The sequence below is a fragment of the Pelodiscus sinensis genome, chromosome 29 (genome assembly GCF_049634645.1).
Source record: "Pelodiscus sinensis isolate JC-2024 chromosome 29, ASM4963464v1, whole genome shotgun sequence".
NCBI classification, from domain to species: Eukaryota; Metazoa; Chordata; order Testudines; family Trionychidae; genus Pelodiscus; species Pelodiscus sinensis.
This window is the reverse complement of record NC_134739.1, coordinates 10,536,801-10,553,033: the sequence shown is the minus strand read 5'-3', so window position 1 is coordinate 10,553,033 and position 16,233 is coordinate 10,536,801. Positions and strand designations below refer to the sequence as shown.

At 48.0% G+C, this 16,233-nt stretch overlaps 1 protein-coding gene across 4 annotated transcripts in view; it reads right to left on the bottom strand.

The window, feature by feature from the left end:
* Positions 1–4,765: 4,765 nt before the first annotated feature.
* The window catches only part of CCR7 (C-C motif chemokine receptor 7), a 31,084-nt gene continuing 19,616 nt past the window's right edge, over positions 4,766–16,233 (bottom strand). For all 4 annotated transcript variants that reach the window (XM_075911227.1, XM_075911228.1, XM_075911226.1 and 1 more), the window contains one exon: positions 4,766–14,712. In XM_075911227.1, coding sequence (XP_075767342.1) covers positions 13,645–14,712 — 1,068 coding nt within the window. In that variant the 3' untranslated portion in view covers positions 4,766–13,644. The remainder of the gene's footprint in view (positions 14,713–16,233) is intronic.

Here is a 16,233-nt window from a genome sequence, read left to right as displayed (position 1 = left end):
CATCTGTGATGTGCTTAAAAACAATCTCCCGTCTGAGCTTGCTGTCTCAGCTCGCTCAGGCATCTGGGACACACTCCTGTTCGGAGGGTCAAGGCTGGAACCACATCAGAAGCTGCTGGCCTTGAAGACGTGGTGATACATTATAAAGGGTCTTGTTTGCTTCTTGAAACCGCTTCTTAAGGGCTTGTGAAATCAGACCCATGTGCAGCACGGCTTCGTGCGACCAGATAACCCTGCTGCTTGTGGTTAGGTTTGGAGGGTTGAGCAAAGAAGTACAAAGGTGTACTTCTTGACACCTGAGGTGCCTCTGGGAAAGTTCAGCTACACTGAAGAAAATGTTGTCGCTGAGTTGTCTTAACCTCTTCAAAGGAGTCCTATATCATGACTCCTGGAAGAAGCTGTACAGCCTCCTTGTGCTGTTAGCTTTGTTTAGTCATTCTGAGAGAGGCTGTTTTTCTTTCCCCCCCAACCCAGACACCACAGAACAGATTGTTTCTCTCCAGTGAGACAGAAAGTTGCATGTGGGGTCCTTGGGTGCTGTGGCCAATGCGTCCCACAAAACCACCCACTCTTACTTGCACCACGCTGCTGGTGAGACTTAGATAATGTTTCAATGGACCTAGGGACTGCCCTATGTGGGATCAGGGCCCTCTTGTTCTGGGCTGTTTGCAGCAAAAATGGGGTTCTTCCCTGCAGGACTAAAAAAGGAACAGTGGTTGGTGTGGTGAGTGAGAGTGGCTACGGAGGGAGCTGTGGGAATCTCCAAGTTGCCCTTACCAGCTATGCTCATGAAATAAATCGGAGCATGTGATGGCTGTATAGGCCAGTCACCATGCACAAGGGTTACGTTGCTCAAGGTAGAGGCAGACAGAAGAGTGTTTTCATTGGCCTGGTACCTGAGGTGAGTGTCCTGGGGTGAATCGGAACTGATGGTTGTTTGGGATGGCTGTCTGTCTCTCTAGCTCCTCCGCCTATCTGGAACTCTGCTGCGGGGCATGAGGCATTGGAGATCCCCCCTGTTGTGGGGCCTACACAGATGGCGGGGAGTGAATCGCATGAAACACAGCTGAGTGTGGTAGTTCCAAGCAACTCAGAAGCCTAATTTCCCTGGGCTTTCAGCAAGATTTCCAGAAGTGGCTTGGGAAGCTGTAGTTTTGCTGGGCCCAGCGGGAGATGTCTTAAAGGGGCTGCCCAGCACTGTCTTAAAACCAGGTCCCTGGGCCTGGCTTCCAGTTGGGCACCTAAGCTGCCCCTAAGGGGAGATGCACAGGGGCTCAGGGCTGCGGTGGGAGAGATATTTCTCCCCAAGTCTTGAAGTACTCAGCAGCTGGGGAAAGAGACCCCTTGCTGGCCCTGGCAAGGAGCTGCCCAGGGAAGCCCTAATCCCGTGCCCCACCTCGAGCCTGCCCCCAACCCTGAACACCCTCCTGCACCCTGAGTCCTTTTGCCCCAGTCCCACTCAGCTCTTGCACTTCCAGCTGGAGTCCTTGCAACCCATCCCTCTGTCCCACCCCTGCACCCCAACCCTCTGCACCAGGCCTAAGCTCTGTCCCACACTCAGAAGCCGTGGCCCACCCTCACCACATGTTGCACATCACCGCCACAGGGGTGCACATAAGAAAATTCATTCTGCATGGGGAGGGGGAAATTAGAGGGAACACTGCATGGGCTCCAAAAGTGGGAGGCACCAGTCACCTCTGAAAACGTAGGAGGTTACAGTCGGACGTGAGTCAAGTGCCAAAGTTGCTTTTGAAAATGGGGCTTAGACTCATGAGTTTTCTGAAGCACTCGTGAACATGTTACCCTGGCTCCCAGACTTTCCTGCAGAACGCCCCCTCCCGCCTGTGCTGTGTGGCATGTGGAAATACATGTGGCGACTCTACTAAAGCGGGGCTGAAAAGGTGCAAAACATTTCCCCTGAGGAATTTGCAGAGGCTCTTTTGAAATTCTTCAAGCCATTTTGTGCGGTTATGGGGGAACCTGCCACAGTATTTTCTTCTGTAAAACTTGAACATTGGTACAGCTTGGTCGGTTCTGGGCGTCTCCTGGGGTTTTACCTCAATCCTGTTGTGTACATGAGAGATTCCGACTGATCTTCATCCAAAGTCCATTGCAGTCAATAGAAAGATTCCCATTAACCTCAGTGAGTTTTGGATCAGGTACATAGTGAAACAGGAGAGAAAGCAGGGAAAAACCTTCAGCAATGTGATTGTTTAGAAGTGAAATATGCAAGACTTCTGTGAGTTAACTGATGTGTTGCAGGCGAGCTGGCTTGGCTTTTTCTTCCCTTCTTAAAAATTCATCACAACCCTGAACTCTCGGAAATGGCAGGCCCAACCTACATATCATCTGGCACTGTAGTGTTCCCTGTAAGCTGAGGGCTTGTGCAGCCTCTCAGGAGAGATTCAAATGCTGCCCAGTTGATAAGCAGAGTGCCCACAGTTAGGTTTTCCATTTCTACTGGTGGTGCACCTGCCTTGATGCACATACAATTATTCTACACACAGATGGAAAAGATTGGCAAGAACATTGCTTGTGTGTCCTGCAAAACTGGGGCTCTGTTGATGAACCAAGCTGCACGACTAACAAAGGAAATAAATAGCTGTTCAATACCTTGTTTTAGACAATTGGATGAAAAACAAAGCAGCGAGAAGGGAAGTGGTAGTTTCAGTTCCCACAAACTGCAGATTTGCATTGCATAGCAAGGGCAAGAACACCAGATCCGGCCGAGAGCCCTTGAGAACTGAAGGCCTTTCCTTGCCAAGGCAAGATTTTAAGATTTGGTAACAGTTGTTAGCATGACAGCTGCCTAAATCAGTGTTGGGAGAGACGGCTGCTTCCCATGTCTCAGGTGTTGATGACCACTCAGCTGTTTGCAGGAGGAAACAGACCCTGGATGTACGATCTTGCTGGATGATTAAAGTAAAAAAATACGCTGCAGCAATGCTTTATCTGTACCTTGAAATGCTCTGCGTGTGTCTTATGATGAGATTTTTAAACCCCTTTTTTGCCAAAGTCAGGAACATTTAAGAAGCTTTTCCGACCTAGGGGAAAACTCCTCCATGTAATAATACCCGGGAGAAATGAGGAACACGGCGACTTGCCCAAGGTCACATGGGAAGCCAGCATTGAAGCTTCATCCTCTACTCCACGCTGCTTCTCTGTGTAACCCCCAAATTGGGCAGAAATGTTGGAGCTCATCTAAAATTCTTCAGGCGTGTATAAAAACTGAAGCCAGTTTAGCAGAGTCTAAGTTTAGCCAGTTTACCAGTTGGCTTCATTTTAGGGATGTTAACGGGTTTTGCCCACGAAAGCTAATGCCCAAATAAATGTTAGTCATTACGGTGCCCGAGGACACCTCGTTGCTTTTTGCAGAGACAGACTAACCCGGCCGCCCCTCTGATAACTAGCAAAACGTTTAGTGTTCATCTAAATTTACTTGCTTACTGATTGGTTTGGTTTGGATTTGTTCTGCCCTGTGGTTAACGCAGCTTCCAGTGGCTGAAATGTGCCTTCGCTTTGTTGCTAGGCCGTGTGTTTTTTGACAGACACGTGATCGGCAGCTGGGCTCTGAAAATGCCTGAACTTGAGAATCATGTAGCTGGCGTCAGATCCCATCTGTCGAATGCTCGTGAGAAGTGTTAATAGTTTCTAGTGAAACCTGGAATCCCCCCTTCTAATTTCGCTAGCCAATTAGCCCGTCATAAGATGTGATTTTCAGGTCTCTCCTCCACGTCGGTCTTCTCTCCTGAGACTCCGGTCTCTCGCCGCATCTCTCTCTGTCTCTCTCCTCCTACTGCCTCCCCCCCCCCTCTCTCTCAGCTCTCCTCCGCCTCCTGCTTCTCTCTCTGTCTCTCTCCTCCTACTGCCTCCCCCCCTTCTCTCTCAGCTCTTCTCCACCTCCTGCTTCTCTCTCTGTCTCTCTCTTTCTCTTCTCCTCCCCCTCCCGCCTCTCATTCGGGGGACTGCAGAGCCCAAACGGCTGTTTGGGCTCCTCACTCTCTGTGCTGCGTGGGGGGTGCGGAGCCCAAACGGTCGCTTGCGGCGCCTGCTCACACGCGGTGGCCTGGCTGAGCAGCGCAGAAGTCAGCCGAGCGCCATGACGGGAGGCGAAGGTGGGCGGGGCAGCGACGTTCACGGCCGGGGGGGGGGAGCCTGGAACCGCTGTCATGCCACACGTCACAGCCCCGCCCCCCTTCGCCTCCCACTGTGGTGCTCGGCTGACTTCTGCGCCTCTCAGCCGGGCCACCGCGTGGGAGCAAGCGGCCGTTTGAGCTCTCCCGTGGCGGCCCGGCTGGGCGGCGCAGAAGTCAGCCAAGTGCCACGGCAGGAGGTGAAGGGGGAGCAGGGTGGTGACGTACATGGCCAGGCCCCGCCTCTTGGCCATGTACATCACCACCCCGCCCTCTTCCCTTCCCGCCGTGGCGCTCGGCTGACTTCTGCGCTGCTCAGCTGGGCCGCTGCGGGGGAGCAAGTGGCGCAAGCGACTGTTTGGGCCCCGCACTCCTCATGGAGCATGGGCCGCCCAGAGGGAACAGCCAGCATTTCAGGCAACAGCACCGCCCAGAGGGAACAGCCAGCATTTCAGGCAACAGCACCGCCGAGAGGGAACAGCCAGCTTTTCAGCATTGCAGAGTCACAGACATTGGGCTACTATATATGGGCATGTTTACACTAGCCCCCTAGTTCGAACTAGGGAGGCTAATGTAGGCATCTGAAGTTGCAAATGAAGCCCGGGATTTAAATATCCTGGGCTTCATTTGCATCTTCCCGGGAGCCGCCATTTTTAAATGTCCCTTAGTCCGAACTCCGTGCCCGTGACTACACGCGGCACGGAGTAGGTAGTTCGAATTAGGATCTCTAATTCGAACTACCGTTACTCCTCGTGGACGTCTGTGCCTCTCAGCAACCATCTGGTGGGCGAGGCCAGGAGCTGGGCAGCGCGGGGCCCTGAATGCGTGAGTGAGCAACTGGGTGGGCGGGGCCAGGAACTGGGCAGCGCGGGGCCCAAGGCAACTGCCTCGCTCGCCTTGCCCAAAGGCCAGGCCTGGGTGTTGGAGCCATAAACTGGGGGCAAAGAGGAAGAGAAAGAGAGAGAGAGAGAGAGAGAGAGAGAGAGAGGTGTTACCTGAGGGTTTTTCCCCTTTGATTCCACACACCTGGGATGCTGTTATGGCAGAGGATAGTTTAGATTGGCCTTGTTTTCATCCCAATTAACAGCTGTCCAGGAGCAGGCGGCAGTGTGGTTTGTGGCCGGGGGTTGGGAAGAGAATGCATGTAAGTAAAAAACCAAAACCAAACCAAACCAAACCCCAAACAAACAAACAAACCATAACCCTTGTTTTCGTTCTTTAAATTTGACTAAAGCAAACTCCTGTCTCCGAGATCTGACAGGGAGCCCAGCTGTGCGCTGTCGTTTGGTCTCCAGCTGGTTCCATTGCTGCTTTCTTGGGGCTTATTTATAGCTCTTCTATTCCCTTTTCGTGCATTGGTATGGTCTTGCTGGACAGGTCCGTTCTGACCGCGTAATTTACAGTCACTTGAGCGGGGGCGGAGTGACTACTCTCCATTTCAGGTCTGCCTGTATTTTCTAAGAGGAATTGGAACCTGTGGTTGTCGCTGGTATGTGGAAAGATCTCACATGGTGTTTGTACAGCGGGGGTACATCACCAGGAGTGACATGGCTCTGTGACAGCCTGACACTGGGCCAGAGCCTGGTGTCTCATGCATGTCAAGCATCACTGGGCGTCTGGAAAAATTTACAAATATTACCTACTGCTGTGTTTCTGCCTACAGGACCTAGGGACGCTCTGGTGATACGGTCCCGGTGCATCAGAGATGTGACTCCAGTCCAGACTCGGCAAGTATACAGCTGAGTGTAAAACACTTCACATGTTCAGTTCTGGATATTGCTACCTGCTCTTAGTCAGTTAAGCATCTTAGTACATGGTTAAAGTGTCAGTGGATGGAGTGTAAAATTGCCTTTCTGTAATTGTAAAGAAAACATATATTTATTCCTAGTTTTGTTCATGGCCCTTTGGGTTTTTTAGGCTGTGTTGGTTCGATCATCTTTTTGTACTGAGGTTTGTACGTAACTGGATCTTTTATAAGACATGGTTGGTCTTTTAAAATGTGTTTTAGATTATTTTCATGTTCATCTTCAGCTTGTTTTTTGTTGTTGTTTTTGATTGATCTCATCCACATCATGGGCCAATTTTCCTTTTAAAATCTTTCTGATTTTACTGTTGTCATGTGGCTACAGATTGCTGATGCAGATAAGGGTTAAAAATATCCCAGGGTAAAACCCCCCCTAGTTAAATTATAAGACAATTTTTATAATAGACATCAACCCTCATGCTTCAAGTCATAAGCCAACCATGGAGGTCAGGAATAATTTTCTTCTGTATATAAGGTTGTGGGATAACTGTCCATGGTGAAGTAGTTTTGTTCTGCTTGTGTTTTCTACCTTCCTCTGTGATAAGTGGCACAGATAGGAATTTTATTATGCTTTTTAAGGTGAATACCAGCGTGGAGCAGTGGTGTCGTATCTCATCATGTGAACATCTTCCACACAGTTACCAAAAAAACCCTAGACCTTTTCATTACTGATTTTTTTTATTAAAGATACACAACATTGTTAACAGTGCAAAATACCTTCTTGCATAAGCAGTAATAAAAAAGGGGATCCGATTTACACAGTAACTGAGCAGCATTGAGGTAAATGGATTATGGGTTAAACTAAGGATAAACACCACTATTTAAAATACAATAGCAACTTGTTTTACTGTATTTATCACATGTAGGTGAAGGAAAACAAAATGTCCAGGTCAGTTCCCAATAAAGGATATTTTACACACCTTTTCCTATAGAGTAATATTGATACAAGGGAAATGAACCAACAAACATCTCTATAGAGCACTAGAAGGAGCAAACATTAACCTTTATGATCAGTACAAGCTCCACAGAATGGAAAATATACTGGGGGAGGGGAAGCGGGGGAGAAGGGTTATACCGTATGCTAATGTTTTTTAGTTAATGGTAATAAGTTACTTTTCGCACCACTGGCAAAAAGTCATCTTGACATAGTCTAAGTTTTCAGAGTAAAACCTGGTTAAGAACAGATTAGACCATGGGTTCCCAAACTGGGGGGCGTGAGGCGACCCAGCCCACCCCCCCATGAAGTTTTGCTGCACTGCTTAGTTCCTTTTTTTTTCCCCCCTCAACAAGTTTTTTTGGGGGGAGGAGGGGCGTGAGGATTTTTCAAAAATCAGAAAGGGGGGAGTGATGTTGAAAAGTTTGGGAACCACTGGGTTAGACAAATGTCTGTCAGGGATGGGCTTGGTAGGTAGATTTAATCCTGTCCTAGTTGAGGGAATGAACTAGGAAAAATCTCTTGAGGTCCTTTTCAGCCTGACACTGTTGTGATTCTACCAGGGGCCTAAAGTCAGGCTCTTAAGCAATGATACCTGTAAGAGAAGCACTTAGGTGGCCACCCAGGAGAGAGTTAGGTGCTGCCCAGCTGATTAGCAGAGTGCCCAAAGCCAGCAGCGTATGTTTCAACTGGTGGTGCACACCCACTCTTGCCTTGGTGCACATAACAAAATTTATTCTGCACATGGACAGAAAAATTAGAGGGAACATTGCTTGTCAATCTCCTAGAATTCTTTGAGGGTGTTTGCAAACATGTGGATAAGGTGTTCCAGGGGATGTAGCGTACTTGGATTTTGGGAAGCTCATCAAACACTCTTAAGCATAGGATAACCGGTTAAAATAGAGGCAAACAGTAGAACTAAATGGTCATTTTTCACAAAGGAAAGAGGTAGATATAATGGGGTCCCTCAAGGATCTGTACTGGGACCAGTGCTGTTCAACATATCATAAAGGGGTAAATAGTGAGGTGGCAAAATTTGCAAATGATACAAAATGAGTAAAGATAGTTAAGTTTAAAGCTGAAGTGATGCGTTACTAAGGTTACAAAGCTGGGCAACTCAGCAGGAAAAAGGCAGATGGAACTGAGTATTGATAAATGCAATGTCATGTACACTGGAACACAGAATCCCAGTCACAGCTGGTACAAAATGATGGTGTCTAAATTACCTGTTACGACTCAAGAGCAATTTCTTGGCTTCATCATGGATCGTTCTCTGAAAACATCTACTCACTATGCAGTGGCCATCAAAAAACCTAACAGGGTAGGAACTGTTAGGCAAAGGATAGCTAATACGACAGAAAATATCATAATGCTGCTATATATACCTGGGTATGCCCACACCTTGAATACTATGTGCTGGTCTGCTTGCCCCATCTCAGAAAAGAGATTAGAATTGGAAAAAGTACAAAGAAAGGCAACAAAACCAAGTGTGGGTATGGAGTCGCTTTCATCTGAGAAATTAAAGTTTGGGAACATTCCACTAGAAAAAGAGACTATGAAGGGGGGAAGTGATAGAAGTCTATAATATCAGGCATGGTGTGGGCGAAGTGAATAGGGAAGTGTTATTTACCAATTCACGTAACACAATTTATATTAATATGTGGTAGGCTTCAAACAAATTAGAGGAAGTACTTCACAAAATGAACAGTCAACCTGTGGAACTCATTTCAGGGGATGTTGTGGCAGCCAAAATATAACTGGGCTCATAAAAGAATTAGGAAGTTCATGGAGGATAGGTCCATCAGTGGCTATTACCCAAGACCATCAGGGTTGCAACCCTACACTCTGGGTGTCCCTAGACCTCCAACTGCTAGAAGCGGGGAGCGGATGACAGAAGATAGATAACTCAGTCATTTCCCCATTCTGCTCACTCCCTATGAAGCCTCTGTCCCTGACCACTGTTGGAAGACAGGCTGCTGGATAAGAATGACCATAAAATTACAATTGCATTTTCTTAGTGAAATAGGTCTTTTATTTAATTAAAAACAAATCAGCTTGAATATTTAGCTGGAAGAAGCTGAGGGCTTGTCTACACAAACAGTTGGTTCACAGCGAGCTGTAGCGTGATTGTACCCAGCCCTTGTCTGCCACAAACTAACAGTTGGCGTAGGCCTGGCTGGTGCATATTAACCGTTTGTCGAAGTGCTTTGATCTAGGCTCATTTCAAAGAGGATGAGATTGAAGCAAATTAACGAACTGTTAATGCACGTCAACAGATTAGTGGTTCATCACACACCCCCGCTTCCCATGAACAAATTGTTTGTCTAGACAAACCCTGTTTGTGGGAGTTACAGCCTTATCGCCTACATTCATGTACAGATTTGTGTCTGTTGTTCTACATATAGCAACTTTGTAAAGCTAAATATACAGTATATCGCATTGATGCACCAGAAAAAGACCCTGTTGGGTACCTTACTCTGGGAAACACATTTTGAGAGATGATTGGTAGCCTTCCTCAATAAGGAGGGCAGGATCAATCAAACAAACAAACAAAATACAAAAACCTGAATATCCATTGTGTCAGTTCTAAGCCCCTTGTTTCTTAGGACTACTAAGAAAGCAGCACTCATTCTGCAAGAGACGTGGGCACCATGAAACACGCTAAACAATCAGATAGGATTGTGTAATCCTGAACGCATGAACTATGCAGAACAGAACTGATTTCCTTCTTTAGGCAGCCAGCGCATCATTTACTGAAATCTCTTGCCTCTGAGCAAAAGTTTTCAAGGACGTTATAAGAATGGACAGTTGAGCAGCTGGTGCAAGAAGGGCCAGCCAGAGCTTGTTGGGCCTCTTGCCAAGCAGGGCAGAATTTGTGTTTAGTATGCCGAGAAGATGGGAGTTAGGTGGTCGGGTGTCATAAAATGCATCCTGACACTGGGGTAATGCCAGGACCTTTTGCCCTGGGTATCTGCTTCAAGGGAGAGCTGTGTCTCTGTGCAGATTAGCGATTTCTGCTCTTTAGTCAGAACAGCTGCAGATGGAAAATGGCAAATTGCAGACTGGTTTATGGTGACTCCTGCTTAGTTGACTCAGCTTCCCCATGACAGCAATTCCCAGGATGGGCCTCCACAAGTGTCCTTCAGCCTTCCAATAAATGCACCCACTGGCATTACACACAGGGCACTTTTCCCACGTCTTAGGCCAGGTCTACAATACTGGAGAAAGTCTATCTAAGACATGCAACTCCAACTATGTTGATGTACCTTAAGTCCCCATTTCTGCATCATCCCCATTGCGGGAAGTTGACGGGAGAAACTCTCCCATCAAGTTACCTTACTCCACGGTCAATTTATCGGGTCCTTCCTAGACCCACTAAATCAAACCCCGGAAGTTCAAACTCAGCATCACTGATCTCAGAGTAAGTGAAGACAAGTAAGTGAAGACAAAGTCCTGAGTTTAAATGACAGTAATCCATGGCTTAGCAGCTGTCTCTTTCAAATCAAACTGGGACCAAGAGCAGCATTAATATCCCTGACTGTAAGACTGTAAGACGCACCTTCTGGAGTTTATGGAGTTTTTTCCCTTTAATTTTCCTTTGCTTTATTGGAAGGGGCCTGTTACAGCTTCTTCTAGGGCAGTGGTCTCCAATCTTTTCAAGCACAAGAACACTTTCTGAATTTAAGTGCAATCCAGGATCTATCTCAGACCCAAACACCCTGGCCCCGCCTCCTTCGTGCCTCTTCTCCGAGGCCCCGCCATGCTCACTCCCTCCTCCCTCCCTTTCATCAGGCAGGGGCAGTGAGTTGGGGCACAGACTCTGGTCTTGAGCTAAGGGATTTGGAGTGTGAGAAGGGCTCTGACCTGAGCTGGGGCGGCAGGGAGTTGGGATGCAGGAGGGGATTCAGGGTACAGGCTCTGTAAGGAGTTTGGATCCAAGGGGCTCAGGGCTAGGACAGCGGCTTGGGGTGCAGGAGGGGGTTTATGAGTGGGGTAGGGTTTTGGGATGTGGGCACCAGCTGGGCTCTGCTGACCTCAGGTGGCTTCTGGGTAGTGGAGCAGTGATACTAAGGCAGACTCACTCCTGCCTTGGCCCTGCACCACTCCCAAACGGAGCCAGCAAACTCCCTCCAACCCAAGCCAGGATGGAAGGGGGGCACCCTGATATCAGTGCCCCGTCCTCTCTCTTCCCTGCCCTGCCCAGAATGCAGAAGGCTCCTGGAGAGGGGGCAGCTCCAAGGCAAAGGGCAGGAGACGTGCAGTAGTGGGGGAAGGGGCGGCTGAAGTGCTGGCTCTTGACCTTTTGGCCAAACCTGTCAGGATGACCTGTCAGAGGCTCCAAGATCTACCAGTAGATCTAAGTTGGTGACCACTGTTCTAGGGAAACTCACATGCATGTGTTCCTCTATCAGATGGAGGTTAGCTAGTACGAATAAAGAAAAACCTGCCTCCCATCTCATGAAAAGCCTGAGCTGCCTTTTTGACAGGCTCTAAAGACTGGCGTACAGGAGCTGTCAAACCAAGGGCAGAAACAAACTCACTCCTGTTGGAATTCAGCAACAGCTGCAGAATTCCATCAGGTGTATGAATTCCGGACAAAAGTCCCCCCTGAGAACTATATATTATATAGCTATAGGAGCCCTGGACTCGCTCCACAGCGAACACTTTGGCCCAGTCCAACAAAATGCTTATTACGCGTGTGCGCAGTCAAATGTCTGAATAATCCTATTTGACTTCATTAGGGTGGCAGAGGCTGGGGACTTTGCAGGGGTTTCAAACTAAGCACATGCTCAAATATCATGCTCAATTGAGGCCTGAGTAGTCTGCCATTTGCAGGATCATGCGATAGTGACCCAGCTATACTGTACTGGAGATTTACAAACAACAAGGGCTTGTCTACACCGGGGCATTCTGGAACTTAAATCCAAATTAACGAAAGGTGTGAACTGAAAGCACGGCAGGTAAACAACATTAACTAATTAAATGACATCAAATTAAGGGCACATTCATTCTGAATTAAGGATGTGAATGGTTAACTGGTAAGCTTTAACCTTAATGGGCGAGCTTACCAGTTACAGTTAATCAGTGGGGGCTGGCAGCCCTTTGCTCACTATGACCCACCGCAGGCAGGGGTAGTACCAGCCCTAACGGAGCAGCCTCTATCCATGCCCGGTCCGGGGATGCTGCAGGCAGAGGCACTCTGGCAGGCGGGCCATGCCAGCTTACTCAAGCTGGAGAATCCCCCCATCTCCTCATTTAATTAGTTAACCAGTTAAACCTAATGTTTAACCTGTTAACTAAACAGGATTTTACATCCATTTGCTGAATAAGGGTGTGTCTAGACTACAGGGTTTTGTCAACAAAAGCGGACTTTTATCGACAAAACTATACGTGCGTCTACAGTACCGCTGCATCCTGTCGACAGTAAGTCGACAGAACACGGCAGTTTTGTCGACGGCGGTAAACCTCATTCTGCGAGGAATAACGCCTTTTTTTGATAGAGTTATGTTGAAAAAAAGCGCTATTGCATCCACACTGTGCTTTTTCAAAAGAGAGCGTCGAGACTCTCTGTTGAAAAAGGGGCTTGCTTTGCTTCGGCTGTAATCTAGACGCTCTTCTTCGACAGAGGCTCTGTCGACGGTATCTGTCGACAAAGCCGCTGTCGAAAAAAGCCTGTAGTCTAGACGTACCCTAAGTGTCCACACAGGGGTTTAATATGATTTAACTAATCCACTTTAAATTCAAAACTTGCATTATCCTGAGTGTCCACTCATAGGCAGTGCCCCCCCCCCATTCAGTATTGACGTGGCTTTGGTGCAGTTTGCCGCCGCAAAGAAGCTGCTTCCCACCAGGTACAAGCCCGAAACTATATGGGACTTTAGAGGTGAAACGCAAAATCCCAGCACAAGTGAAGTGCCTTGAACGCCGTTGTTTCCCCCAGCAAATTTTTGAGATCGTGTATTAGCAGTGACCGTTAGTAAACTTACACCTTTTAAAAATCTGTAGCTTTAAGTATGCAAATTTAAAAATTATGCATATTTAATTATGCAAATCTGACGTCTGGAGTGGGGAGGAGGGAACAGCCAGTTGCATGGAAGGGATCTAGATTCATTCCATCCTTCACGCAACTGAAGCCTAACTCAGAATCCGAAGTCTGTGCTTGCTTATCCCATGCATTATGTCAAGCTTGGAATCTGAGCACGGTTTGGTCCAGTTCTGTCTTACTGTCTGGATCAGTGCTACAAATTTTGTGTGAGTAAGAAAGAGCAAAACGCAGTCTTGTTGAATGCAGCATTCAAAGCAAGAAGGGACTGGGGAGGACTCAGCTATGAGGAGTGTTGCTCAAAGGAAACAGAGGGGAAACGGGACAATTAACATGCCAGTCTAATTGCTCCCTAGCTTAGTACTCTGTTGTAGCTTTAGCCGAGTCTCTCCTACTTGGCGTACTCTCCAGCTACTTGGATTTCCTGAAAAGTGGGAAGCCAACAGTTTTTGTTCTGCATTGATACAGCTCTCTGGCCAAAGTCACAGACTCATAGAAGATTAGAGTTGGAAGAGACCTCAGGCGTCACTGAGTCCAACCTCCTGCTCAATCAACGTAGGACCAACCCCAACTAAATCATTCCAGACAGGGCTTTTTCAAGCCAGGACTTAAAAACCTCTATGGATAGAAGTCAGGCTGGTCCTACTCACATCAGTCATTTGAGAAGGTTGGCTGCAAGATGCAGGTATATACCAGCCTTGGCCCCGTGAAAGCAGGCACGGAACGCACCTCATGGTGAGTAAGTGGTGGTGGTCTCCGTCTCCATGGCAAAGGAGAACCGCCTGTTCTCCCTGCAGGTCGACAGCTGCCAGAGCCGCTCTTGGCTCAGGCAACCCAGCTCCTTGAGAAGCTTGAAGAGATCGTTGCGGAACTTGACGCCGATGAAGGCGTAGAGGAAGGGGTTGAGGCAGCAGCGGAAGCAGGCCAGCGTGTAGGTCACGTCGTCTGCCACGTCGAGCTGCTTACTCTTCTCGCACAGGCTGTCCGTGTTGTTGAAGGCCGAGATGGTCTTGGCCAACATGACACCATTGTAAGGCAGCTGGAAGGCGATGAAGACTATGACCACTGCGATGATGACCTTGATGGCCTTGTTCTTCTCAAAGTTACGGGCCTGGAGCAAGGTCTTGACGATGACAAAGTAGCAGAAGGACATGACCAAGAGGGGCACTAGGAAGCCAAAGACCATCTGGGACACTTTGATGCCAGTGTCAAACTTGTGCAAGTCGGTGGTGGTGATGATGGAGCAGCGGGGGGTCTCCGATTGGATCAATCCACTGTGGACCAGTTCCGGGATGGAGAGGATGAAAGCCAGCATCCAGATGGAGAAGCACGTGACCTTGCTGATGAAGATCATGCGGGCACGGAGACGGTGGGCGGAGGCGGCCTGGACGATGGAGAAGTACCTGTCAATGCTGATGGCCAGGAGCAGCAGCATCCCGCTGAAGAAGCTCATCTTGCAGATGCAGTAGACGGCCTTGCAGGCAAACTCCCCAAAAAGCCAGTACTTGGCTGCACTTGTGGCCCAGAAGGGGAGTGTCAGCAGGAAGAGGATGTCCGCTAAGGCCATGTTCAGCAGGTAGATATCAGTCATCGTCTTAAGCCTCTTGAAGTACACGTAGGTCAGCATCACCAGCCCGTTCCCCAGAAGTCCTATGAAGCAGATGAGTGAGTACATAGCTGGGAGGAATGCAGCACGGAAGCTCCGGACCTCAAACTTCTCGCAGACACTCTCAAACATATTGTAATCGACGGTGGTGTTGGAGTCATAGTCGTCGGTGACATTGTTGCCTGTGCAGAACTAGAAAGGGAAGGAAACAAGCATGCTCAAGGCCTTACCCTGCAATGAGGCAGATCTGTCATAAATAACTCACTGCAAAAGCGAGGTCTGAACGGGGAACATAAAGCGAGCAAAACCACCAAGCCTCCAAAAGCAGAGACATCCCACATCCCCGCCAAGCCTGGCATGCATCGTGAGCAGAGATGGTCAGGGCTTTTCATTCCATTTATTTGGATGAAAAATGGAAATTCTGTTGGAAATGCTGGAACCTCACTAACATGTTCCATCTCTCCATGGGAAAACCGGAAACCTCGGGGGAAAAAATGTCATACTTATTGGCTGAACATTTGTCAGGTTTAAAAAAAAAAAAAAGAAAAAGAAAAATTTCAATGTTCAATTAAGGGTTTTTTTGGAAAACTTGTGAAGAAAACAGTTTCCTCTTCATTGAGACCATTTTGTGGGAACAAAACCCTTTCCTGACCAGCTTTGGTCACAAGGAAGTTTCTGCCTTTTCATGGAACCGAGAGAGCAGTGCCATTTAATCATTGACTGGTAGAATCATAGTATTAGAACTAGAAGGGACCTTGAGAGGTCATCAAGTCCAGACCCCTGCCCTCATAGCAGGACCAAGCATCATGATAGATATTTATCTAACCTGATCTTAAATATCTTCAGTGATGGAGTTTCCTGAACTTCCCTAGGAAATTTATACTAGTGTTTAACCACCCTGACAGTTAGAAAGTTTTTCCTAATGTCCAGCCTAAACCTCCCTTATGTGACTTAATCCCATTGCTTCTTGTTCTTGCTGGTTTTTACATATGGGGCCAGGATCCAGGGTGGGGTCCCTAGGCACAACCCTAAATGCGTACAATTAAAATTACATATTGGCTTGTGCACTTTTGGGGGGTTCTTAGTGCTGAAACTGCTAAACGAGAGTGATTGCAGGAGGTACAGCAAGCAAGCACGCTCATTTAGCGGTTTCATCACTAAGGATCCCCAAAAGGTTCAAAAACCGCTCTCTGTCTGGGGAAAAAAACCCCAATGGTGGCATGAACCTTGCAGCAACATGTTCTGGTGTGAACCACTGCAAATGATTCTGTAGGCAAGAGAGCCTACATGTGGAATGATCCAAGTGAGTCTAGGCAGGAAATGTCAACATCCCCGTTCTCAAAATGTCCCCCAGAGACTCCCCCAAGGGATATAATTTTGGATGAAATTAGAACGAACCTTGACAGGTCCCTAAACGCTGAAATTTAGGATCAAACTTTGGTCGGCGTTAACACTTCATTGACAGGCAAGAGGGTGGAGGAGAAGCAGCTAATTACTGCCAGAGCCAAACCGATCTGGTGAGGCTTCTAGCCTGGTGTGCTAGAGCCAAGAGGCCTGAATCAGTTGCAGATGCGTGTCTTCCTCCGCATCATAGAATCCTGGGGTTGGAAGAGACCTCAGGAGGTCATCGAGTTGAACCCCCTACCCCTAGAGGAGCATCCTCTGAAGGCAGTCCATTGCTAACATCTGTGTGGTCTCTGCACCACTGGTCAT